The sequence below is a fragment of the Myotis lucifugus genome, unplaced genomic scaffold, assembly GCF_000147115.1.
Source record: "Myotis lucifugus unplaced genomic scaffold, Myoluc2.0 scaffold_121, whole genome shotgun sequence".
Classification (NCBI taxonomy): Eukaryota; Metazoa; Chordata; class Mammalia; order Chiroptera; family Vespertilionidae; genus Myotis; species Myotis lucifugus.
In genome coordinates, this window is record NW_005871169.1 from 1,994,407 (window position 1) to 2,021,199 (window position 26,793).

The 26,793-nt window shown below is 38.9% G+C and overlaps 1 protein-coding gene across 1 annotated transcript in view; it reads right to left on the reverse strand.

The window, feature by feature from the left end:
- Positions 1-9,218: 9,218 nt before the first annotated feature.
- TMEM236 (transmembrane protein 236) overlaps positions 9,219-26,793 on the reverse strand; it is a 39,541-nt gene continuing 21,966 nt past the window's right edge. The window contains exon 4 of the mRNA XM_006093729.3: positions 9,219-9,929. Coding sequence (XP_006093791.1) covers positions 9,331-9,929 — 599 coding nt within the window. The 3' untranslated portion in view covers positions 9,219-9,330. The remainder of the gene's footprint in view (positions 9,930-26,793) is intronic.

Below are 26,793 nucleotides of genomic sequence, written 5' to 3' on the forward strand. Positions count from 1 at the left end.
GGACAGTGGTCGGCAAACTCATTAGTCAACAGAGCCTTTGAGAGCCAAATTTTTTAAACTTAAACTCTATAGGTAGGTACATTGTTATTAACTTAATTAGGGTACTCCTAAGCTGGCCTTTGCTAAAAACGTCCTCAATCTGATTGAGGTACATTCGCTGAGGTCGGCCCCTTCCAACTCTCCCATCCACACTTGTCTTGTATACTTGTTTCGTCTATCTCAGTGGTCGGCAAACTCATTAGTCAACAGAGCCAAATATCAACAGTACTTCTTCAAAATAGACTCGACCAGGCCCAAAACCGACTTCTGCGGATGGGCCACGAAGTTTCAATCACACTGTACACGCACGCCCGCACGTGGAATAGCCACACTCAATGGGCCAAAGAGTCGCATGTGGCTTGCAAGCCGCAGTTTGCCGACCTGCCCTAGGAGATGTATTGGTGAAAATTCTGCTACATGAAATGTCTGAGATTTTACTGCTTATGTTTTCTTCAAGGATTTTTATGGTTTTGTGACTTATATTTAATTACTTTATCCATGTTGAGTTTATTTTTGTGTATGATATAAGTTGGTGGTGCAGTTTAATTTTTTTGTATGTAACCTGTCCAATTTTCACAACACCATTTATTGAAGAGACTGTCTTTACTCCAATGCATGCTCTTGCCTCCTTTGTCAAATAATAATTGACCATAATGGTATGGGTCAATTTCTGGGGTTTCTGTTCTGTTCCATTGATCTATATGCCAGTTCTTGTGCCAATTCCAGGCTGCTTTGATTACAATGGTTTTGTAGTATAGTTTGATATCCAGTATTGTGATACCTCCAATTTTGTTGTTCTTTCTCAAGATTGCTGAGGCTACTCGGGGTATTTTTTGGTTCCATATAAATTTTTGGAATATTTGCACTAGATTTGTGAAATATACTGATGGTATTTTAATAGGGATTGCATAGAATCTATAGATTACTTTGGGTAGTATGGACATTTTATTGATGTTAATTCTTCCAGTCCATGAATATGGTATATGCTTCCACTTTTTTGTATTTTCCTCTATTTCTTCCTTTCTTTTTTAATGTCCTATACTTTTCTGAGTACAGGCCTTCTATCTCTTTGGTTAAATTTATTCCTAGGTATGTTATTTTTTGTTGCAATGCTAAATGGGATTTTTTTTTTTTTTAGTTTCTGTTTCTAAGAGTTCATTATAGGTGTACAAAAATGCCATCAATTTCTGAATACTATTTTATATCCTGTTCCTTTGCCAAATTCATTTATTAAATCTAGTTGTTTTCTGGTGGAGTCTTTAGGGTTTTCTATGTACAATATCATATCATCTGTGAATAATGACAGTTTTATTCTTCCTTTCTCATTTGGATGCCTTTTATTTTTTCTTCTTGTCTGATCACTGTGGCTAGGACTTCCAGTACTATGTTGAATTAAAGTGGTGAAAGTGGACATCCTGTCTGTATTTCTGTGGTGTAACTTCTTTCATTTCTGATTTTATTTATTTGGGTCCTCTCCCATTATTTATTGATGAGTCTCTCTAAAAGTTCATCAGTTTTGTTTATCTTTTTAAGGAGCCTGCTCTTGGTTTCATTGATCTTTTGTATTGTTTTTTGTTTCTATGTCATTTATTTCTGCTCTTCATTATTTCCTTCCTTCTACTTACTCTGGGCTTTTCTTGTTGTTCTCTTTCTAATTCTTTGAGTTGTAGGTTTAGATTTTTTTTTTTTTTGAGATTTTTCTTATTTTTTGAGGTAGACCTGTAGTGCTATGAACTTCCCTCTCAGGACTGCTTTTACTGTGTCCCATATATTTGGGGTTGTTGTGTGTTCACTTTCATTTGTTTCCAAGAAGTATTTTATTTCTCCCTTGATCTCATGGTAACACATTCATTTTTTTAATAATATGCTATTTAACCTCCATGTCTTTGAATTTTTTTGAATTTTATTATTATACTTGATTTCTAGTTTCATACTGTTGTGATCGGAGAACATGCTCGATATGATTTCAATCTCCTTGAACTTGTAGAGAGTTTGTTCCCTTATATGTAGTCTATCTTTGAGAATATTCCATGTGCACTTGAGAAGAGTGTATATCTGCAACTTTGGGGTGAAATTTTTCTAGATGTCAATTAAATCGATCTGTCCTGTGTGTTGTTTAAGATCACTGTTTACATGTTGATTTTTTTTGATCCAGTGTTATCAGTGAGGTGTCAAAGTGCCCTACTCTGACTATATTGCTGTCTATGTCTCCCTTAAAGTTCTCCAAGAGTTTTCTTATATATTTAGGTGCTCTTGTATTGGGCACATATATGTTTATCAAGATTATATCCTCTTGTTGGATTGATCCCTTTAGTATTATGTAGTGACATTCTTTATCTCTTTCATGGCCTCTGTTTTGAAGTCTATTTTGTCAGATACAAGTATTGCTACTCCCACTTTTTTTTATTTATTTCCATTTGCATGGAAAAATTTTTCCATCCCTTCAGTTTCATCCTGTGTGATTCTTTTATTCTGAAGTTGGTCTTTTGTAGACAGTATATACATGGGTCATGTTTTTTTATTCATTCAGCTATTCTATGTCTTTTGATTGGAGCACTTAATCCTTTACATTTAAGGTTATTATTGACTAGAAGCCCGTTGCAAGAAGATTCCTGCAAGAATAGGGCTTCGCTCCCATCTCTGCCGCTGCTACCCTGACCATCTCTGCTGCTGCTACCCTGCCTATCTCTGTCTCTTCTCTCCGGCCCATCTCTGCCGCTTCTCTCCCACCCATCTCCACTACCTCGGCTCCGTTGCTTGGCTTCCTTTTACAGTGTCTTCAGTCTTCGCTCTCAGCCGGTATATGCAAATTAGCCTCCATCTTTGTTGACGGTTAATATGCATATTATTGTGCTGATTAGCCAATGGGAGGCATAGTGAAGGTAAGGTCAATTACCATGTTTGTCTATTATTAGATAGGATAGTTACTTTTATATTGCCATTTTTATTCTTTATGCCAGGGATGGGTAATATCCAGCCCACAGGCTATATAAGGCCCACGAAATCATTTTGTCTGGTCCTGCCAAGGCATTAGCGGTGAATTAATTAAATGTTTGACCAAATATAGCAGGCTCAATTTTAAGTTGCTAATTTTGTATGGCCCATGAATAATGTTATAAATATCCAAATGCTACAGTCCCTATAGCATTTCTTGGAATGTTGGTTTGGTGATAATAAAGTCCTTTAGCCTTTTTTTTTTTTTTTTGGTCTGGGAAACTCTTTATTTCACCTTTAATTTTGAATGATAGCCTTGTTGGATAGAGTAGTCTTGGTTTCAAATTCATGCTGTTCCTTACTTTGAATATTTCATGCCATTTCCTTGTGGCCTGTAGTGTTTCTGTTGAGAAAACAGCTGACAGTCTTATGAAAGCTCCCTTATAGGTTACTGACTTTCTTTTATTGACCTTAATATTCTTTTTTTGTCTTTAACATTTGCAACTTTATTGATATGTCTTAGTGTGTGTTTCTTTGTGTTCATCTTGACTGGGACTCTTTCTGCTTCCTAAACTTATGCAACTTTCTCCTTTATCAGGTAAGAGAAGTTTTCTGTCATTATTTCTTCAAACAGGTCTATATCCCTTGCTCACTTTCTTCCTCTGGTAACCCTGATGATGCGGATGTTGTCTGTTGTCCCAAAGGTCCCGTAAACTCTCCTCACACTTTTTAAGTGTTTTCCTTTTTGCTGCTCTAATTGAGTGTTTTTTAACCTTTTCTGCCATATTGCTAATTTGATCTTCTGCTTCATCCAGCCTATTTTAATTCCTTCTGGTATATTCTTGATGTCAAATATGGTATTCTTCATTTCTGACTGGCTCCTATTCACGGTTTCTTTGACCTTTTCATGCTGATGTAGTTCCCACCAAATTCCTCATAGTTCCCACTAAGTTCTTTGCAGTTCTCCCTAAGTTCCTTTAGCATCCTTATAACCATTACTCTCAACTCTGTCAGTTTGTCTCCCCATCAGGGTGCATACCCAGGTTGTGGGCTTGATCCCCAGGAGGGAGTGTGCAGGAGGCAATTGATCAGTGATTCTCTCTCATCATTGATGTTTCTATTCTCTTCCTCTCCCTTCCTCTCTGAAATCAATAACAATATATATATTTTTAAATACACTATAACACTTTATAGGTAGGGTATTATATAATAATTCTAATTCCTTTTTCCCATCCCTGTGTCATTCTATCATTCATTTCATGTATATATAAATATCATAAGCATATATGTGTAATATCCAAATGCTTATATATATGTATAAGCATACACATATATAAGCATATACTTAATCACACATAGTCTAATACATTGTTTCTACTGTTATTTTGACAAACTATAATTAGATCAATTAAGAATAAGAAAAAGAAAGATTTTAATTTTACCATCACATTAATTTTCTTATACTCTTCTTTCTCTGTTTAGATCCTTCAATACTGGAGGGAACCCTTATGACTGAGTCCCTCTACAGCAGTGGTTCTCAACCTTGGCTGCACATTAGAATCACCTGGGAATCTTTTTAAAATCCTGATTTCTGGGCCTCATCCTCCAGAAATTCTGTTTCTTTGTTACTAATGTTGTGGCCCCACCCCATAACAAAGAAACAGAATTTCTGGAGGATGAGGCTCAGAAATCAGGATTTTAAAAAGATCCCCAGGTGATTCTAATGTGCAGCCAAGGTTGAGAACCACTGCTCTACAGCTTTTAACTAAGAGTTATCTACACAGAGCCTCCAGCACTTGGTCAGTTGCAGCTCATGTTTTCCTACCTGGGTGCTGGTTCCATGGATATTCCAGCTGGTGAGTCTCTGTGCTGAGAAGCTGTGATTCCCTGTATTCACCTGTCTGTCACTTCAATCTGGGGAGTAGCAGTTTTCCCTGTGTCTTCCCCTCTCTTATGAATTTCAGAAAAGTTAATACTTTTCAGTCTGTTTAGCTTTTTACTTGTTGTTAGGACATAACGGCAACTTCCGATCTCCTTATACACAAAACTAGAAACCAGAAGTAGCCTAACCTACTTCTAAAGTAATTTTGTCAATTTTACCAAGACTGTTTTTGTGGGTTACTTAATCATAAAAGCCATATAAAAGGTACTAAAATTTGTTGAATGAATGAATTGATGAAATACTTTTTATAAAGAGAAAATATATGGGAATATATGTAAAAGCTCTTGTAAACAATTGTTTATAAATCTCTAGTGCTGCAAAAACTACCAAGCACAGGTACTTTAGTTTCATTTCCTCGGGGCCACTGCACAAGTATGTGCAGGTTGTACACTGCTCAACCTGAAGGGGTGCCCTTTCCATAGGCCACCCCAGTCATAGGTGGCAGTCCTGAGAACTACATGGAGCAGCATGATATAGAACTCATGATTTCATCTCTTTATGAGGCATAAAACACCTTTCTAATGCAGGTGGATTTGGTTTTGGGTATTTCTGTGTGTGCAGATGTGCATGTCTCTGTGTTTCTTTATTTTTGCATCTCTTGATTCTGCTATTTGTGTGTTTTGATCAGATTACTAAAGAATTGGGAAGATGGTTGAGAGACAGCTAACCAGGAACTGAAAATTGAGTAAACACATCCTTCCATTATGAAAAAGGCATCACAACAAAGGATATGCTTATACATATAATTTTTAACATGAAAAAGTCACCCTTTTGTAAAATAAAATAGCTTCAGATATATATATTTAATATATTTTTTCATTTGTTATTTACTACATCCTTCTCTGAGTATAAGGAGCTATTTTAAGTACTATAGCTTCTAAGTAGTAGATTATTCTTTTTGTAAATTTAATTCAATATATTTTAATGTTTATGAAGAGGGAACATTATTGATATATTCAGTAAGTCCTGCTCCAAGTTCCCCTGCACAAGATAATTATTTGTTAAGCAAACAGCACAGTGCCCTTCACATAGTAGTTATTCAACAAACGATTTTCTTTCTCACGACCATATACAATTGTTATTCAGTGAAATGGGGCTCTAATAAGAAAAGCAAGACTGTTAACATTCACACTTAATTTTAAACATTCACTTTTAAAAGAAAAAGGCACTATTAAAATTATTAGGATTTTATAACAATACCAAAGGCCTGGTACATGTAATTTGTGCACTGGCGGGGTGGGGGGGGGCGGGAAGGGGGGTTGTGGTCCTCAGCCCGGCCTGTGCCCTCTCACAGTCCGGGAGCCCTCAGGGATGTCCAACTGATGGCTTAGGCCTACTCCCCATGGACATCCTTAGCGCTGCCGTGGAGGTGGGAGAGGCTCCTGCCACTGTTGCTGCACTCACCAGCCGTGAGCCTGGCTTCTGGCTGACAAGAGCTTCCCCCTATGGGAGCGCACTGACCACTAGGGGGCAGCTCCTGCATTAAGCATCTGACCCCTGGTAGTCAGTGCGCATCATAGCGACTGGTCATTCCACTGTTCAGTTGATTTGCATATTAGCCTTTTATTATATAGGATTACTTTACAATAATTGTCTGATCACAGATGAACTAACCTCAGGGAGAAGGCAGGGGAGGAGGGGTTAGAGATCAACCAAAGGACTTGTATGTATGCATATTAGCATGACCAATGGACACAGACACTGGGGCAGTGGGGGCTTGCCCTCAGAGGTGGGGTGTTAATCAGGGGAAAAGGAGACATGTAATACTTTAAACAATAAAAGTACTTGGATTTTGTTTTTGTTTTTTTTAAAAAAAGATTAACTTTTTTAAGTTTATCTTTCCTACAACCAACATTTTTTGAGCCTGACATTAAATTAAGACATAGTTCCCAGCTGGGCTCCACATTTTGCTTGGAATAAAGTACCATATAGCCTACTACCTAACCTGCCATTTTTTTTTGCATGTATACTTTCAGATAGTAGAAAAGTAAGTTTTATAAAAGGACACAAAAGTGATATGGGCTTTAGTATCAATAACCACTAGAAGCTATGAGTATTGCAATATAATTTTAATAGCATAACTTTTAATCACACACTGTGTAGAACTATGAATGTTTCACTAGCATAATTTGCTACAATTTCTATTATGTACCACAGACTTGAATATTATAAACATGTTTATACTCTTAAAATAAAATATTAAATTAGATACTCAAGAATTTTCTTACTACATGTAACTTTGTATATGTGCCTTCATTATTTGTATAAATTGTTGCAACTTTTCAAAATTTCAGGCACATCCACATTCAAACATGAGATACAAAATGTATTCTAAATTCAAGTGAGTAAAACTTTTCAGTATATCTGAGCATTGTTCACACTATATATCTCAAAATAAAGATATATATACATTTATGCAATAATATTTCATATGTAGGAATATTACAAATCAACTACTTGGTTTTAAGTTCTTAATATAGAGTTATAATTTAAAAGAAATTATTTGTATTAAAATTGTTTTAGAGTTAAGTATAAGTTTCTGTTGGATTGATAGATGAAATCAGAGACAAAGACACATTGATAAACAAGATTCCCTCAGACCTTCCCTTAAGGAATTTAAAAATTAAGGGATAACTCAGAAAAGTAAAAAATACAGTGAAAGCCTTAAAGAGGATAACAGGGTTCTATGAGAACTCATAGGAGATACTCAAATGCCTAATTAATAAATACTCACATAAACTTTCATCTGCATATTCAGTACATTTCTCACTTCTTTTTTTTTTTACATTTCTCACTTCTGAACATACTACTACTTGATAAAAAATTACTTAAAGTATACTTAAGACTTACATATTATTTCTCATAAGTGCATGGTATAAATTATTATTTTTGAGGGTAAGCAGAGACGCAGAAAAGAATGCAAAAGGAAAATTAAAATACTGCATTTAGCTACCTGTCTCTCTTTTATTTGGTACAACTAAAATACTTTAACAGTTATTGAGTTACTATTCTTTGCCAGACAATGTGATGAAAACATTCCTTCCCTCATTTAATCCTCTCAACCCTATTAAAGTACTTTCCACGAATTTTATTTTATGTTTCCCATCACCTTTTATCCCCTCTATCCCTCTATCACCCCCTCCCGTCCCCCTCCACTCCCGCCATTGCTCAGCTTTTAGATGTGGAAACCAGGGCTTACAGTGGTCAGAGAACTTGCCCAAAGTCAAAGCCAGAAGCTAAGCTTGTAACAGCTGCAAATAGACCTGACAATGTGAGGGGAAACCAGAAAGCACAGAACAGTGAGTTGGGGACATTGGTGGAGAGTAAGGGGAGGCAGGCAAGTTCAGTTATACACTTTTAAGCTATTTGTTCCCACAGATCGTTGAAGAGCCTGGCTCTGTAAAACATTCTGCACACATAAGACTCTGCAAATCCTTCTAGCACCTGAAAATTCATATAAAATGAAGAGCACCTACTATGAATATTCAAGAGTGTCCCAACATAGTGAAGGCAAATTGCATAATTATGTATCTAATTATTTACATCAAGCTATGTGTTTTATATAATAACCATGTAAGACACTAACTAGTGCATTTGTAAGTTGAACTCTAATTTTAAACGGGGCTTGTATGTGATTATTTTTATGATGGTATCAGATTCCCCAAAATATTCTTTTGCTTTGATATCTACATCTCAAATTTATGGCTTCCTATTATAAAATTTTATCTAGGTATTGCTGATGTGCCTTGAATTTACTATATTAAACAATCTTTATGTTAGTACTTTAGTACTCATAAAAAAAGCTAAGCCTTAAAGTGAGACAAATATCTGTTCAACAGAATTGCTTTCTCTGCTGAAATCAATTAATTACATAAAATACACTTATCAAAGTAGGATGAAGAACATAATTCCATGTTTGAAGGAGACCCTAAAACTACAATTCAGATTTTTAAAAAGTATAACCTAAAAATTATTCAATAACTCCAGGTGTATTTTCTAGAAATTAATTTTAATTATTTAATTCCTGTAGTGATATTTAATTTAATATGATTAATTAAATAAGAAAAATCTCACTCTTGAACTTAGTGGGGAAACATGTTCTCATTTGGTTTACAGGCTTTATTGAAGAGTGTTTTAAGAAAGGTGCAGTACACAAAACTAACTAAAATTAACTACTGTTTTCTAGAGATGCAGGGGAGTCAACTTATAAGGACATAAATTTACTTAAATTTAGCACCATTTATACACACTTAAAAAACCTGATGGTACCATTTTTTTTTAAAAAAAATAGCTTATTTTCTACGATCTAGTTTCATTTCTTTATATAGTGCAAAAACATATACCCCAGAAAAGAATAAGATTACACATGTGTCCACATGCATAATAAAGAGGCTTAACTATATTACAATTTCTTTTTAAAATGAAGACAATTCAAAGGAGGAGAAAATCCTGAATTTGGTTAAGTAATTGAAGTAACCGTAAGAGAGAGTCACCAGCACATTCTTACAGAGGCCCAGCACGGGTGTGATAGTCCCCAGGTCGATGATTAAGCCAAGTCTGACAAAAATGAAGGGTAAATCCTGGAGCAGGACGCCCAGGGAATTCAGCAGGGGGTTCTGGGGCGTGAATATAATGCGAAGGAGCGAGATGAAACTGAACAGATAGACCGGGTAGAGCCAGGCTGACTTGTACACCGCTTGGTGGCCGGCCACACGCACCATCTCGATGGTGTCAGACCAGAGCACAAAGCTCCACAGGAAAATCTCCGCGCGAGCGTCCCGCCGGGACATGGCTCTCAGGACTGGGGACTGGAAGTCGAGCTCCTGGGCTCCGGCCTCTGCAGGGGCCGGGCTCTGCGCTGTGGCTGCCGGGGCCGGGGCCAGGGCCAGGGCCGGGGCCTTGGTCCTCGGGGCTGGCTGGGGAGTCGCAGGGTTTCCTTCATTTGGCCTCACTTGATCCGTCACGGTTCTTATGCGTTGCAACGTGGTGGCACGGATGTGCGTATCTTCATTACCTGCAACAGGTTTATATTACTTGTTTTACATTTTAACGTTTATGTAACTTGAAACAGTTTTATTTTTTAAATGGAAAAATAAAATTGTAAGTAATCTCTTACTTGAGATCTGTTTTACACATCGAATTTCAAGATAGCAATGGGTCGCATATGGAAAAAAAATAGGCAAAATTCATGTCCTTGGATCCTGGCTGTGGATCCTAAGTCATGTTTACCATTTCACAGCAAGAGCCATTATTGGTGACTAAGCTAAGCATTTTCACATCTTCTCTCAGTAAATCCTCAGGGAAGTTGAGAGATAGAGATCACTGTCCCATTTTCCCATTTTATAAACATGGAAGGGGGGTGGGGGAGAGGTAGAATAACACCTAAATTCAATTACACAGTAATGAGTGAGCAGAGCTGAATCCACACCCGGACTTGTCGGACCCCAACTGACAAACTCTTAACTTTATGGCGGCTATTACCTACCTAGAGGCCACATATCATGTGCTAACTATAAGCACACAGATATCATAAAAGCAGAGGAATCTGGCTAAGTGGTGGAATCAAAGTACAATGGTCCAGTCTAGTCCTTTAATAAGAGGCCCACAGAATTCTCTACAACCCGGATCTTCAGGCTCGGAGTTTGGTGCTCTTTAACCATGAGCAAGTCTTAGTGATGGGTGACATTCTGAATCCAAGATTTTTAAACCTATATTCTCTGGGCTGTTCTTTACATCCCCATGAATATTTTGAAACTAATACAAACTAATATTGAATGCAAACTGTAATTACAAAATAAACTTTTTAAAAAAGGTTTGAAACCTGTTTTTCCCCAAAGTTTTTGAACATTGGTTAGACTAAAAGCATCTTATTTGTGGCCACAGACTATGCCTGGTCAACATACCAGTCATCTAAATGAGTACGGCATTTTCTCATCAACATTACATTGTGTGTGTGTGTGTGTGTGTGTGTGCACGCGCGCGCATGTGCACACCTCTCTGTGTTCACGTGGGTGTTGAGGTTGGGGGATTATGAAGAGATCCTCAAATCTCAAGACTTACTAACAATGTTGATGGTATGGTTTTTATACATGAAAAAGGTATAGCACGTTATTTTTTAAGCATTTATCCACTTAAGCGTCATTTTTGTTGCTGAGAATTTATCAGGCCTTAACAAAGTTTACTCTGAATATTCTGAGCTTCCATATTACTTGATAAAATAAAATTTAAAGGGAGTCATTAGATTGAATATCTATAAAAGTTAAAGAAACAAAATCAATAAAAATATGTTGAAATATATTGAGCTAAAGTAAAACACTTTAAATTATTGTGATTAAAGATTAATAAAATGTTTGATTACTGTATTTAGGTACTGTTTAAATGACAAATAAATCTGTTTTCTTTTTATACTATTAACTATTTAAATTTTTTAACTGTGGGTTGAGTATATTTATGAACCAAAAAGATAATCTAAATTATTGATGAAATATTACTTACTTCTGGTATGAATCATTCATAAATAAATGCAGGATCCATGACACTTAGAAACTTCTTTACCAACCTTCACTGTCACCATAGCATGAATGAGTATCATTTTAATAAATAATACTCAAGTAAGAGAGAAAATTATATACTAATTATATAATTACATACTAATTATATACTAATTTGAGGCCTGGTGCACAAAATTCATACACTTAAGGGGGTGGTCCCTCAGCCCGGCCTGCGCCCTTTTGCAGTCTGGGACCCTTCAGGGGATGTCTGCCTGCTGGTTTAGGCCCATTCCCTGGGCCTAATCCAGCAGTCAGACATCTTTCTCGCAGTCCGGGACTCTCATAGTCTGAGACCCCTCGCTCCTTACCGCCCGCCTACAGCGGAGGCAGGAGAGGCTCCCGCCACCGCTGCTGCGCTCACCAGCCGTGAGCTGCGCTCCCCCTGTGGGAGCACACTGACCACTAGGGGGCAGCTCCTGCATTGAGCGTCTTCCCCCTAGTGGTCAGTGCACATCATAGCAACCAGTCGTTCGGCCATTTGGTCGATTTGCATATTAGGGTTTTATTATACTAGTATAGGATTATTATTATTTTAATGTTCATAAAATCATCCCTTTTTAAAATCAGATGCCCACTGGCATACAAGCTCTCATTTTACAAAAAAGATATCAATATAAAAAATGTTACTTAGGGTATGTCATGTCCTAGAGAACTCTCCTTCACCTCTCTTAGAAGATAAAGCTGTTTGAGGAAAAGCCAAATTCCTTTTTCAACATGTAGAAGACTGTGTATAATTTGGGCTTTGGAAGATGATTGCCAATTCAGCATTGTTTCAACACCAGGAAGTGGCAATCTAAGAAGTGACACATTAACACTTTTAAACAGTCAGTAAGAATCTGAATATCTGTAGATGTGAGCTGTTGGATGCACAATGAATTCTTAGCCAGAGTTAATTCTTAATGAAATGCTAAAGCCCCAATCCATGTATGTTTGGTGAAATATGAGCCTGGAGCTTCCTATCTCTCCACAGTTCCATAGAGGCCGGTTTAGGTTTGGGGATACAAGGACTCTGCTGTCCTCTTTCCAAGAGAGAAGCACTAGAGTTATTAGCTGGAAAGCTTTACCGGCCTCACAGAGGTTATGATAAAGTTGAACAAATCAAGAAATCACTTGGTCATTAGAATGGACCAGCAAATTTATCCCCAGGCAATGTAAACTTCCATGTATTTAATACTATTCTCCTTGGCTCCATGATTAGTTTCCCTCTGAATTACTTTTTTTTTTTAAAGTTCCACTTACAGCTGGAATTCATTGTATGATTATTGTTAGCTGTTAGTGTTCTGTTTGGGTAAAGCAATGTTGCTTTGTGCAAAACCCATAGAAGACATCAGCATGAAGAAAGAGATCCACTCGCTCCCTTCGAGGTTCACATTGCCCAATGAAAACTAAAAACAGCAGCCATTCTGTGTAGTTCCTCACACAGGGTGCCAGTTGACAAAACAACTGTGTGCCTTCACTCTGCAAGCTAAACAATTAAGGAAATGTAATTTTGAGGCAACAGATAAATGTTTAAGTAGGAAACTCATATCTATTTTACTCTATTATTTCTATAAATGAGTTATTTCTCTCTAACTTGTTTCCCAGAAGTTTTAGGTGGCTTACAGGGGAAACACAAGCACAACATAACAAGTAAGTAGTGAGGAATTTTCTAGAGTGAGTATGTATTCTTCTTGTAAAAATAAAAAAAAGGAGCCCTAGCTAGTTTGCTCAGTGGTTAGAGTGTCAGCCTTTAGACTGAAGGGTCTCAGGTTCAATTCCAGTCAAGGACATGTGCTTCGGTTGCAGGCTTGATCCCTGGCCCCAGTCGGGGCATGTGCAGAAGTGCAGGAGGCAACCAATCAATGTGTCTCTCTCACATAGCTCTTTCTCTCTCAGTCTCTCCCGCTCCCTTCCACTCTCTCTAAAAATCAATGGAAAAAAATATCCTCAGGTGAGGATTAACACACACACACACACACACACACACACACAGGAATAAAAGAGAAGAATCTCAAGGAAAAGTACCTAAAATCAAGACAGAAATGAAGCTGATACTAAGAAGGCGGTGTTTAGGCTCGCATCTGATATGAGCAGACAGATTGCAGTGCTGTACCAAGCTTAGGCTGGGCATTGATAATGATGTAGCAAGCAATGTGGAAACAGTCCCTGCCTCCACCACTCTGTCTCCTGTGATCACGTCGATAAACTCAGCATAAATTGTGGCAGGACTTTAAAAGGGATGTCGGTTCTGTGATGAGACACTATCACAGGGGGTCTGAATTAGACAGGGTGTCAGAAGGCTCACCTGAGAAGTGACAGTCAAGCAGAGACATGAAGAATAAGTAGGAATGGGGTGAAGAATTGAGAAAGGAACTTTTCAGGCAGTAGGAAGAGCTTATGTAAATATCTTTCACATAGAATGATTGAATGAGAGTTTGGAGAGGGGCTGGAGCAGCACAGAGGAGCTAATATTTAAGTTTTCTATATACCAACACTGTTCTAAGCCCTTTCTATGCATTAATTCTCCTAATCTTTATGAAAACTCTATGATGTAGATACTATATTTTCCCATCTTAAAGATCAGTAAACTGAGGCATGGAGAAATTAACAATTGTTCCCAAGGTCACAAAACTGGCAAGTAGAGAGACTGGACTGTGAACCTCAAACATTTAACTACTCGACCACACTGGCTGTGGCTGAGTCAGATTTTGTAGACCCTTAAGGCCATGATAAAGTTTTTGTATTTTATTCTAAGCTCCATGGAGAACCACTGAAGATAAGGAGAACAGAAGTAAGGGGAGCCAGGGAAGCCATGGTGAAGTCAGCAAAGAGGCTCTTGAGGTAGCCGAGGGAGTTGATAAGAAATTGTTACTCAGTTCATAACAACTAGAAGATCAAATTATAGAATTACTCAGAAAAATTCTGGCTATTTTTTATTAAAAGTACCCCATATCCATTTTTTTCTGAGAGGAAAATGTTCCAGAGAAAGTTAAATGCTAATGATTTAGACATAAGGGGGAAATTCTACAAATCAGGGCTTTCTTTCTGTCTAGAGCAGCGGTTCTCAACCTGTGGGTCGTGACCCCTTTGGGGGTCGAATGACCTTTCACAGGGGTCGCCTAAGACCATCAGAAAACACATATAGCATATCAAATATTTACATTATGATTCATAACAGTAGCAAAATTATAGTTATGAAGTAGCAACGAAAATAATTTTATGGTTGGGGGTCACCACAACATGAGGAACTGTATTAAAGGGTCACAGCATTAGGAAGGTTGAGAACCACTGGTCTAGAGAGACAGTTGTTTACTAGTAAGTATTGACCAAACACTGCTGCTTGTGTTCAAAATTAGAGGCAAGTGTTCACCAATCCTATATAATAAAAGCTTAATATGCTAAGTGTCCGACCCTTCAACTTTTTGACCAGTCGCTATGACATGCACTGACCACCAGGGGGCAGACGCTTCGACCTGTAAGTTAGCTTGCTGCTGGGGTCTGGCCAATTGGGACTGGGCATGATGGGCCGGACATGCCCTGGAGCCATCCTGCAGTCCCTCCCTGGGCCAGCCGGCCCCAAATGGGACTGGATGAGACGGCCCCAATAGGGACTGGGCAAGAGGGGCCAGACATGCCCTGGAGCCCTCCCACGGTCCCTCCCTGGCCCTGATCGTGCACCAGTGGGGTCCCTCGGCCTTGCCTATGCCCTCTCGCAATCCGGGACCTCTTGGGGGATGTCAGAGAGCCAGTTTTGGCCCAATCCCCACAGGTCAGGGCTGAGGGACCCCACTGGTGCACAAATCTGTGCACTGGGCCTCTAGTAAATAATCCTATATAATAAAACCCAATATGCAAATTGACTGAACGCCAGAACGACTGGTCGCTATGATGTGCACTGACCACCAGGGGGCAGATGCTTAACTCATGAGCTGTCCCCTGGTGGTCAGTGTGCTCCTGTGGGAGCACTGCTCAGCCAGAAGCCAGGCTCATGGCTGGCGTGGTGGCAGGAGTGTCTCCTGCCTCTGAGGCAGCACTAAGGACCCCTCGGGGGATTTCTGCCTGCTGGCTTAGGCCCGCTCCCACGGGCCCCTAAGCCAGCAGGTGGACATCCCCCAAAGGGTCCCAGACTGCAAGAGGGCGCAGGCTGGGCTGAGGGACTCCCCCCGCCACCCCCCCCACCCCCCCCACCTCTGGTGCACAAATGTTGTGTACTGTGGCCTCTGGTAAATAATAATAATGATGAATTCAAGACAAATATTCAACCCATCATCTTTTCTGGAACAGCCCATGGGCATACATAGAGTTGTGGCAACTTTAAGGAAGGCATTACATTGTTATCCAGTAAATTTACAAGCCCTAAGACCCACTTTCAGTTCCCTGTCAGGCACTGCATCAATCTGACAATAAATAAACGTATCATTTCTGGATTCTAGGCAATGTGAAATTGTAGGCTCATCTAACCATGGACAAGAATTGCTAAAAACTGATAGTGCTGTAGATTTTTAAATATTCCATTTTTGAAGATTGAGAAAATTTTCTAATCTAAAATTTTTGATCTTCACTTTTTCATGTGGGATATTCTGACATTCTCCTTAGTTGATATGTGTTTAGACTAGAGAATGTGATTTGATTTACAATATATAAATAGAAAAATTATTTTTATATATTCATATCAATATATTATAATAGATACCATAATTCATAATTGTGTTAATTATGCTAATTGAGATAGTAATCATTAATATGAAATATAATATGTATTTTTATATAGTATGATATATAGTATGATATTGAGTATATTTAGATGAAACATAAACAGTAAGGTCAAATGTTGAAAAGCATATATTTCCAAACATAAATAACTCTAGACTTTGAAATGGTTTGCAATGCCTCTGCTAGTTAAGTGCTTAGATCAGTGATGGCGAACCTATGACATGCATGTCAGAGGTGACACATGAACTCATTCTTTTAGTTGATTTTTCTTTGTTAGATGGCATTTAAATATATAAAATAAATATCAAAAATATAAGTCTTTGTTTTACTATGGTTGCAAATATCAAAAAATTTCTATATGTGACACGGCACCAGAGTTAAGTTAGGGGTTTTCAAAATGCTGACATGCCGAGCTCAAAAGGTTCGCCATCACTGGCTTAGATCAAGCATGTCAAACTCACGGTTGCATGTGACACGCAATGAATATTTTTGCAGTCAATATAACGGTATGTAAAAAACATTTTAATAAAATTTCGTAACTTAATTTTTACAATATCCTGTTATACATAATTATTAATAATGAACTACAACGTTCACTAATGACTGGTTACTATAATCATGTTGCATTCATTTCCCTTACGCACAGGTGCACCATTTCTCTCCACTAACACTAGCAGTGGATATTTTAGCAGCTGATTGCCACATCATTAGTCTTGTATTGACTTGTTTGGTGTGCGCAACAGGAAATATTTCGCTTTCGGAGAACAAGAAAAATAGGTTTATTTGCGTTACGCTTATTAATTTGTGCAGTTATTCAGTGTCTAGTAAGTTAATGTTCAAGAAAAAATATTAATTTTTATTAAAATGTCCCATTATTTTATGTTAACGATTACTCGTTTATTTCAGCCCTTTGTATTCAGTATGTCTCTATCGAAATAAACTACGTTTCTAAGAAAATTGAAGCTTTTGGGGTTTTTTTGTGGCTCACATAAACTTAAACCTTGTTTATTTGGCCCGTGTTAGCCTTTGAGTCTGACCTGCCTGGCTTAGATACAGACCAAAGCCTGAACCCAAGCTGGGCGGCAAAGACAGACACGAGGGAATGAGTGAATCCGCTGCCTTCACTGCACTTCCCTCAGCTTGTGCATATGTGTTCGTGTGCTGTATTGATGTACTACTCTGCCCACGAGACCGTGAGCTGGTCTCAGTCGCCCTGGTACCTGCAGCACCTAACAGAGTGCCTGGCATGGGACAGATTCTTCATAAAGATTTGCTGAATAAAAGATGCAGAAATAACTGCTCTGGAGTCTATTGGCAGGAGGGCGCAATGGACACCCTGGGGGGTTGGGGAATCTACACTAAAGCAAGTAAGCTAAAGCATAAGAACCAATTGTAGCCCTGGCTGGTTTGGCTCAGTGGATAGAGTGTCGGCCTGCGGACTGAAGGGTCCCAGGTTCGATTCCTGTCAAGGGCATGTACTTGGGTTGCGGGCACATCCCCAGTGGGAGGTGTGCAGGAGGCAGCTGATCGGTGTTTCTCTCTCATCGATGTTTCTAACTCTCTATCCCTCTCCCTTCCTCTCTGTAAAAAATCAATAAAATATTAAAAAAAAAACAATTGTAGGTGTATAAAGTGTCTAACCCAGGGGTGGGCAAACTTTTTGACTCGAGGGCCACAATGGGTTCTTAAACTGGACCGGAGGGCCGGAACAAAAGCATGGATGGAGTGTTTGTGTGAACTAATATAAATTCAAAGTAAACATCATTACATAAAAGGGTACGGTCTTTTTTTTTTTTAGTTTTATTCATTTCAAATGGGCCGGATCCGGCCCGCGGCCGGTAGTTTGCCCACGGTGGTCTAACCACTATGCTCTGAAAAGAAAGAACAATCTTCCCTCTAGGAATGCTGAACTCATAGAAACAGAGGTAGAGTGGTGGTTACCAGGGACTGGGGGGTGGGAGAAATGGGGAAATGTTGATCAAAGGGTACAAACTTCCAGTCATAAACTGAATAAGTTTTGAAGACTTAAGTACAACATGGTGACTATAGTTAAGAAAACTGTTACATACTTGCAACTTGCTAAGAGAGTAGATCTGAAACGTTCTCACCACAAAAAAGAAGGAATGGTAATTATGTGAGGTGCTGGATATGTTAACTGACCCTACTGTGGTAATCATTTCACAATATAGAAGTGTAGCATATCATCACATTGTCATTATAACATGAAACTTATACAATGTTATATTTCAATGAATCTGAAAAAATAATAAAGCATAAAACCAGGCCAAATAGCAAAAGCTATGCCCCCATCCTCACCCCCCAAGCCAAGAGGAAGGGATTTTGAGACTCCGACAGCCTCTGGCCTGGGCCCTGGGTGGAGCCCTTTAAAGAAGCCCGGAGAAGCCCTGGCTGGTTTGGCTCAGTGGATAGAGCGTCGGCCTGCAGACTGAAGGGTTCCAGGTTCAATTCTAGTCAAGGGCACATGCCTGGGGTGTGGGCTCAATCCCCAGTGTGGGACGTGCAGGGGGCAGCCAATCAATGATTCTCTTTTATCACGGATGTTTCTATCTCTCTCTCCCTCCCTCTCCCTTCCTCTCTGAAAATCAATAAAAAATATATTTTAAAAAATATAAAAATAAAGAAGCCCATAGGACCGATTCGGTTAAGGAGCCCTGGAGGATGTGAGGAGCTCCTGGCAGGGCAGCCTGGGGACCTGCGTAGCTCAGACGTAACATGGCTCTGGGCCCGGGAGGGCATGCCTGCGCGGTGGGGCACTTGCACAGCCCAGCAGGACTTGGGCTGACACCAACGGGAGGGAGACGACACCGATAGCCGCAGCCGTGGTTCAAGGCATTGCAAAGGCTTCCCAGACACGGGCAGCGTCAGCAGTCAGCGATCAGGGGACAAAAGTGCCAGAGTGTGATTCCGAGGAGACAGCACTTATGAGTTCACAGGAAGCAGCCTTCGAAAACCCCATCACACCCAGGGGACTTGGGGCCCTCAAATAGCACGTAGCAGCAGAGTCTGAGCAAAACGGTGCTCCTCTTCATAGGACCCCACTATGCATACACGCAGCACGTAGACAAAAGACCAAGGGTGTGCACATTGCGCCGGCCATCCGTTCAGCAACCGGTTTCACTCGCTTCCATTCTAGACAAGAAAATCTAGATTCTGAAAATTAATGACCTATGCTTCTCATTTCAAACTGGGGCCATAAACTTTTGTGGGTTAATAATGATATGAAGAACACGGCTTGATGTTATAAAGTACGCATGCTACCTTCATGTTTCCCTGTTTCTAAAGTCTCCCTTAAACATTTATTTTGCAACTCTCAAGAATCTGACACTACATCCTAAAATTGTTCAATTTTTTTCCAACTGCCAAATCTTTAAAATCATGTAAAATCTCTGATTTGAGAACCCTGGATGCTCTATGTCTTTTGGGATCATTGCAATATAGTTTCCTGCCCAATCCACACTGACCTATCCTGACAGCTGTACCTCGCTGAGATGTGTAAATCAGGAAGTCTACCCTTCTCTCATTCCCGTCTGGGAAGTGGCTACTTATTTCCTGAGAAGGGGGTAAAAATCCTAGAACTGACACAGATTCCTGAAACTTCCCTCTTCTGAATAGCTAAGGGAGGATATGAAAGGAAATACTCCCCCTCCTTGGCATGTCCCTGAACACAGTGTTCCTCATACGTACTCTCTAAACACATTGCAAAACACATTATTGAAACGCAGCTCACACACTGGGCTCATATTGTATAATAAGCTTTTTCTTAAAAAGAAGCAAAGGGGAACTCAAAATGCTATTCATTTTCTCCAGAGAAAATCAGCATCCTTTTTTCTTTTTCTTTTCTTTTACCTTCTGTGGAATCTCTCACATTCTATTTGGAGGTGTGATGAGTTCCATTTCAAGGAAACCTGGAAAGCAGGTCCCTTTAAAAATCTAGATGTGTTCTCTCTGCTTTTAACTTGCTATTCATCTCAGTTCCTCCTACTTCCTATAATCAAGGGCTCTCACTCAGGGTGGACATCAGAATTGCTTGTGGACCTTTTAAAAAGTTACAGATGCCAGGCCTTGAAACCTTGCACGTTCTTTGAGCCAGAAATGGCTCATCTAGGCCTGTCAGTCATCTATGCTGCGGTCCAACAGCTGCCCCCTGATGTGCTGCTGATCAGTAGGCAGAGCTCTGCCAATGTGTTTTGAAAAGACCCCTCTGGCCCTAGCCGGGTTGGCTCAGTGGATAGAGCCTATGGACTGAAGGGTCCCAGGTCCAATTCTGGTCAAAGGCCCAGATTGCTGGCTGCGATCCCCAGTAGGGGGCACACAGGAAGCAGCCGATTAATGATTCTCTCTCATCATTGATGTTTCTAGCTCTCTCTCCTTCTCCCTTCCTCTCTGAAATCAATAAAAAAAAATATAAAATAATTAAAAAAAAATAGAAACAACCCCTCTGGTGGTTCTGGTGGGTACCTTGTGGGTAAGAAACTCCTGCATATATTTTAATAGGTGGTGGTTGATTCACTGGAAATAGCTCAGACATTCAATAAAAATCATCATTGCCATTCATTTAAGAAATTATGTTTTGGTAAATTAATAACAAGATAAAATAACTCAGAAATAGATCCTTTTCTTTCTCCCATTCCTGCTCTAAAAACTCCCAACTGGGATCAGTCCTACAGTCAATGCCTGGATTTCTGAGTATCATTGAAGAAAAATCACAGAATCTTGATTGGACCCAGGACAAAATCCTGCTTCCCACCCTCCTCTGTATCCTTATCGGTGTTCAGCTATGCATCTCACTGTCCCTGACCGACTCTGTCTCCCTTCCCCACAGCAGTGACTCCAAACCTTGCCCATCGTATTGCAGATTCGCTCCTGTTCATGCATCACCATGGTTTTCAGCAGATAACCTGTCTTCTATTTCACAAAGATATTGGGGGGTTATCAGGTGCAAATTTCCCCTGTTTCTTTTACTCATCCACTCCAATCACACTGCACAACTGCCTAGTTCTCACACACTTCCCCAAATCATGATTTAATTATCTGGGGTGCCATCTAGAAAAAAAAGGAATTTAAAGCCCTTTTCAGTGGTTCTCAACCTTCTGGCCCTTTAAATACAGTTTCTCATGTTGTGACCCAACCATAAAATTATTTTCGTTGCTACTTCATAACTGTAATGTTGCTACTGTTACGAATCGTAATGTAAACACCTAATATGCAGGATGGTCTTAGGCGACCCCTGTGAAAGGGTCGTTCGACCGCCAAAGGGGTCGCAACCCACAGGTTGAGAACCGCTGCTTCAGGTGATTATAATCTGCAGCCCAAATTGAGAACAACTGCTTTCTTTAAAAATTTTTTTTTATTGATTCCAAAGAGGAAGGGAGAGGGAGAGAGAGACAGAAACATCAATGATGAGAGAGAATCATCTAATCACCTGCCTCCTGCATGCCTCCTACTGGGGATTGAGACTGCAACCTGGGCATGTGCCCTGACCAGGAATGGAACCCTAACCTCCTGATTCATGACATTCAACCACCAGCCAGATCTTAATGTGAGATATGTCAGAACTCAGTGAAGTTTTCTTTTTAAAAATCTACGTATGTCCAAGTCCCATCACCAGAGATTCTAATTCAATTCATCTGTTGTGACTATGATTGGCATTGACATATATTTGTTGTTGATGTTAATCCTCACTCAAGGATATATTTTTTTAGAGAGAGTGAAAGGGAGAGGGAAAGACAGAGAGAGAGAGAAATATTGATTGGTTGCCTGCAACCAAGGTACGTGCCCTTAACTGGAATCGAACCCGAGACCCTTCAGTCCATGGGCCAAGACTCTATCCACTGAGCCAAACCGGCTAGGGTGGCATTAATATTTTTAAAGCACTCTATTAAGTGCTTTTTATATGGTAGAAATTATCAGGAGAAATGGACAGAAATACAATAAAGACAGATATCTAAAAGCTTTGCCAGATCAAATAAATAAATATACTGATGATCATATCTAATTTATTAGTTGCCTGTAAATGAATAAGTTCCTACCCTACAGAGAATCCAACCTCTTCATTAAATATTTAAATATAAAATATTTTTGAGAAACACCTGTTCTTCTTAAACTATTTCAAAAAATTCAAAAGGCGGTAAGACTCTCAAACTCATTTTACAAGACCAGCATTATTCCAAAACCAAATAAAGACACCACAAAGAAAGAAAATTATAGGATAATATCCCTAATGAACATAGATGCTGAGATCTTCAACAAAATATTAACAAACTAGATCCAGCAATACATTAAAAAGATCATACACCATGACCAAGTGGGATTTATTCTGGGGTACAAGGTTGGTATAATATCCACAAATCAATAAATGTGACACAAAACAGAAACAATAGAAAGGATAAAAACCACATGATCATATCAACAGATGCAGAAAAAGCATTTTATAAAACCCAGCACCCATTTATTATTTAAAAAAACTCTCAGCAAAGAATAGAGTGAACATATCTTAACATAATAAAGGCTTTATATGACAAACCCACAGCCAACATCATACTCAACAGGCAAAAACTGCAAGTATTTCCCTTAAGATCAGGAACAAGACAGAGATGTCAACTTTCACCACTTTTCTCAACATAGTACTGGAAGTTCTAGCCACAGTTATTAGTCAAGAAGAAAAAAATAAAAGCTATACAAAGTGGAAAAAAGATGTAAAAATGTCCTTATTTGCATTTGACAAGAGACTGTATGTAGAGAACACTAATGATTCCACCAATAAACCCCTAGAACTGGTCAATAAATTAAGTAAAGTAGGAGGATATAAAATAAATATCCAGAAATGAGTTGCATTTTTACACACCAATAATGAACCACCAGAAGGGAAAGTAAGAAAACAATCCTATTTACAATTGCATCAAAAAAATAAAATACCTAGGAATAAATGTAAGCAAAGATGTAAAAGATCTGTATTTGGAAAATTGCAAGACACTGAAGAAAGAAACTGAAGAAGATACCAATAAGTAAAGGTATAGACTGTGTTCATGGATAGGAATAATTAACATCATTAAAATGTCCATATTGCCCAGCCAGAGTGGTTCAGTTGGCTGAGCACCAGAAGATTGCTGGTTCAATTCCCAGTCAGGCCATGTACCTGGGTTGAGGGTTTGATCCCAGCCAGGGAGTATGCAAAAGGCAACCAATTGATGATCAATGTCTGTCTCTCTCTCTCTCTCTCTCTCTCTCTCTCTCTCTCTTCCTCTTTCAAAGCATGTCCTTGGGTGAGGATTATGAAATGTCCATACTACTCAAAGCAATATGTAGATTCAACAATTCCTATCAAGATAGCAATGGTGTATTTCATTGACCTAGAACAAGTACTCCAAAAATTTATATGGAACCACAAAAGATCCTGAATAGCAACAGCAATCTTGAAAAAGAAGAACAAAACTGGAGGAATCATACTACCTGATATCAGACTATACTAAAAGGCCATAGTAATCAAAACAGCATGGTACTGGCATAAAAACAGACCTAGATCAATGTAACAGAATGGAAAGCCTTGAAATAAACCCATGCCTTTATGGTCAATTAATATTTGACAAAGGAGGCAAAATCATACAATGGGGAAAATATAGTCTATTTAATAAATGGTGTTGAGAAAATTGGACAGATACATGCAAAAAAATGAAACTAGACCACCTTTGCACACTGCACACAAGAATAAACTCAAAATGGATTAAAGACTTAGTGTTAGACTCAAAACCATAAAACTCCTAGAAGAAAACATAAGGCAGTAAAATCTGGGACATTTCTCATAGTAATATTTTCTCTGATATATCTCCTCAGGCAAAGGGAACAAAAGAAAAAATAAACAAATGGAACTACATCAAACTAAAATGTTTTTTTAAATATATTTTATTGATTTTTTACAGAGAGGAAGGAAGAGGGATAGAGAGTTAGAAACATCAATGAGAGAGAAACATTGATCAGCTGCCTCTTGCACACCCCCTACTGGGGATGTGCCCACAACCAAGGTACATGGCCTTGACCAGAATTGAACCTGGGACCTTTCAGTCCGCAGGGCAACACTCTATCCACTAAACCAAACTAGTTAGGGCTAAAATGTTTTTTTCACAGCAAAGGAAACTATCAACAAAATGAAAAGACAACCCACTGAATTGGAGAACATATTCACCAATGATACATCTGATGAGGGATTAATATCCAAAATTTATAAAGAACCCATAAAACAACACCAAAAACAATCTAATTTAAAAATGAGCAAAAAACCTGAAAAGACACTTTTTTTTCTAAGAGGATACACAAATGGCCAATAGGCATATGAAAAGATACTCAATGACATTAATCATCAGAGAAATGCAAATTAAAACCATAATGAGTTATCACCTCACACCTGTCAGAATGCCTATCATCAATAAATCAACAAACAACAAGTGTTGGTGAGGATGCGGAGAAAAGGGAACCCTTGTGCACTGTTGGTGGGAATGCAGGGTGCAGCCACTGTGGAGAGCAGTAGGAGTTTCCTCAAAAAATTAAAAGTGGAACTGCCTTATGACCCCAGTGATTCCAAATCCGGAAATATAGCCAAAGAAACCCAAAACACTAATACAAAAGAATATAGGCACCCTTATGCTCATTGCAGTGCTATTTACAATAGTCAAGATATGAAACAGCCCAAGGGTCCATCAGTAGATGAGTGGATAAAAAAAGCTGTGGTACATTTACACAATGAAATATACTCAGCCATAAAAAGAAGGCAATCTTACCCTTTGTGATAGCATGGATGGACCTGGAAAGCATTATGCTAAGCAAATACTAGTAAGCCAGCCAGAGAAAGACAAATGCCAAAGATTTCCCTCATATGTAGAATGTAATGAACAAAATTAACTGGCAAACAAAATAGAAACAGACAGATAGAGAGCAGACTGACAGCTGTCAGAGGGGAGGGGGTTTGGGGGGCTAGGTGAAAAAGGTGAAGGGATTAAGAAAAAAAAACAAAGCAAAACAAAACCCTCATAGACACAGACAACACTGTGGTGGTTCCCAGAGGAAAAGGGGGGTGGAGGGAGGTAGAAGAGGGTAAAAGGAGGATAAATGGTGATGGAAGGAAACTTAACTTGGGGAGGTGAACACAGAATACTCCATACAGATGATGTATTATAGAATTATCCCCTGAAACTATATAATTTTATTAAACAATGTCACCCCAATAAATTCAATTAAAAAGTAAAAAATATATATTTTTGATAAAATAATTGGTAAATATTTATATCACCTTGAAGTAAAAAGAAAACTTTTTAAGCATAGCACAAAAGACAGAGATAAAGGATATATTAATAGACTGAATTGTATCAAAATTAAACCTTTCCTATTGCAAAAACACCATAATGAAATTAAGAGGCATATATCCCTGAAATATATGATAAGTTAGGACATACAAAGCTTAAAATTCTTACTACTTACAGAACTTTAAAAAAAACAAAGAATGGATGTGTCAACAGAAAAACAGATCAAGGATATAAATATATGATTTTTTAAAATCACAAATAGCCAATAAATCTATGAGAAATATGCAACATAAGTACTGATTTAAGCAGATTATAAAAACATTAAGATGCTATTTTGCCTGTGAAATTAGCAAAGATGAAAAGGAATAAATCATCTAATGTTACAAGGCCGAGGAGAAACAGGTGTTTTCTGACACTGCTGTTTAGAAGGTAAAGTAGGGCATTCTTTGGAGGGAGCCATTGATTGATTGACACATCAAAAAACCTTAAAGCCTTGCATATACTTTAAGCCAGAAATTGTACATCTAGGCATTTTACCTAAAGACATAGCATTATGCTTTGAGGTCCTGCCATACTTGGCCCAAGTCTCTGGGTATTAAAGAAACCGCACAGAAGGAACTGGACTAGGGCCACTGTGAGCAGATTTATTTGAAAACCTTACACTGCCAACACCATCTCTGGCACCTCTTACTGATGTGATAGTGGAAACCAACTCCTCTGAGGAGCTCTGATGTTTTCTACTCAAATAGCCTGTTGATCTCACCTCTAGCAAGTCGTTTCTGACTATGCAGATATCCCTTATGTGGCCAAACTCTCTTGCCACCCTGTTTGTACAATCCCCCACGACCTCCTGTGTATTTGCCTGCATGTGCAGCCAGTCCATAATCGTCCCTTTCTTCTGGAAAGCATTGTTGCCAAGGAGTGTGGGCATGTGCAGATGCTCAGGGTCTTCTGAGGACACTGCAGTCATCATCCTGATATCACTCAGCTGTCGTCATCCAGCGGCATAACTGCTGCGAACATAACTCTCTCTGTCCCCAGCCTCTGCTTGGCTAGTCACCTCGCCGAGTGGCTTCTCACTCCCATACACAGCACAGGGTCCCCCTCAACACAGACTCCCTGCACTATCCACACACCAACTACATTATAATTTCATAAATCATGGTTCATTCATATAATGGAATATTATTCACCCAATAAAAATGACACAGCAGAAAAAGATGTAATAACAAGAATGATACCCACAACATATTGTTAAGGAAAAAGGGAAGTTACAAAATAGATTTTCTTAAGTGAAGAAGGCCTATCAAGATGCTGTTAG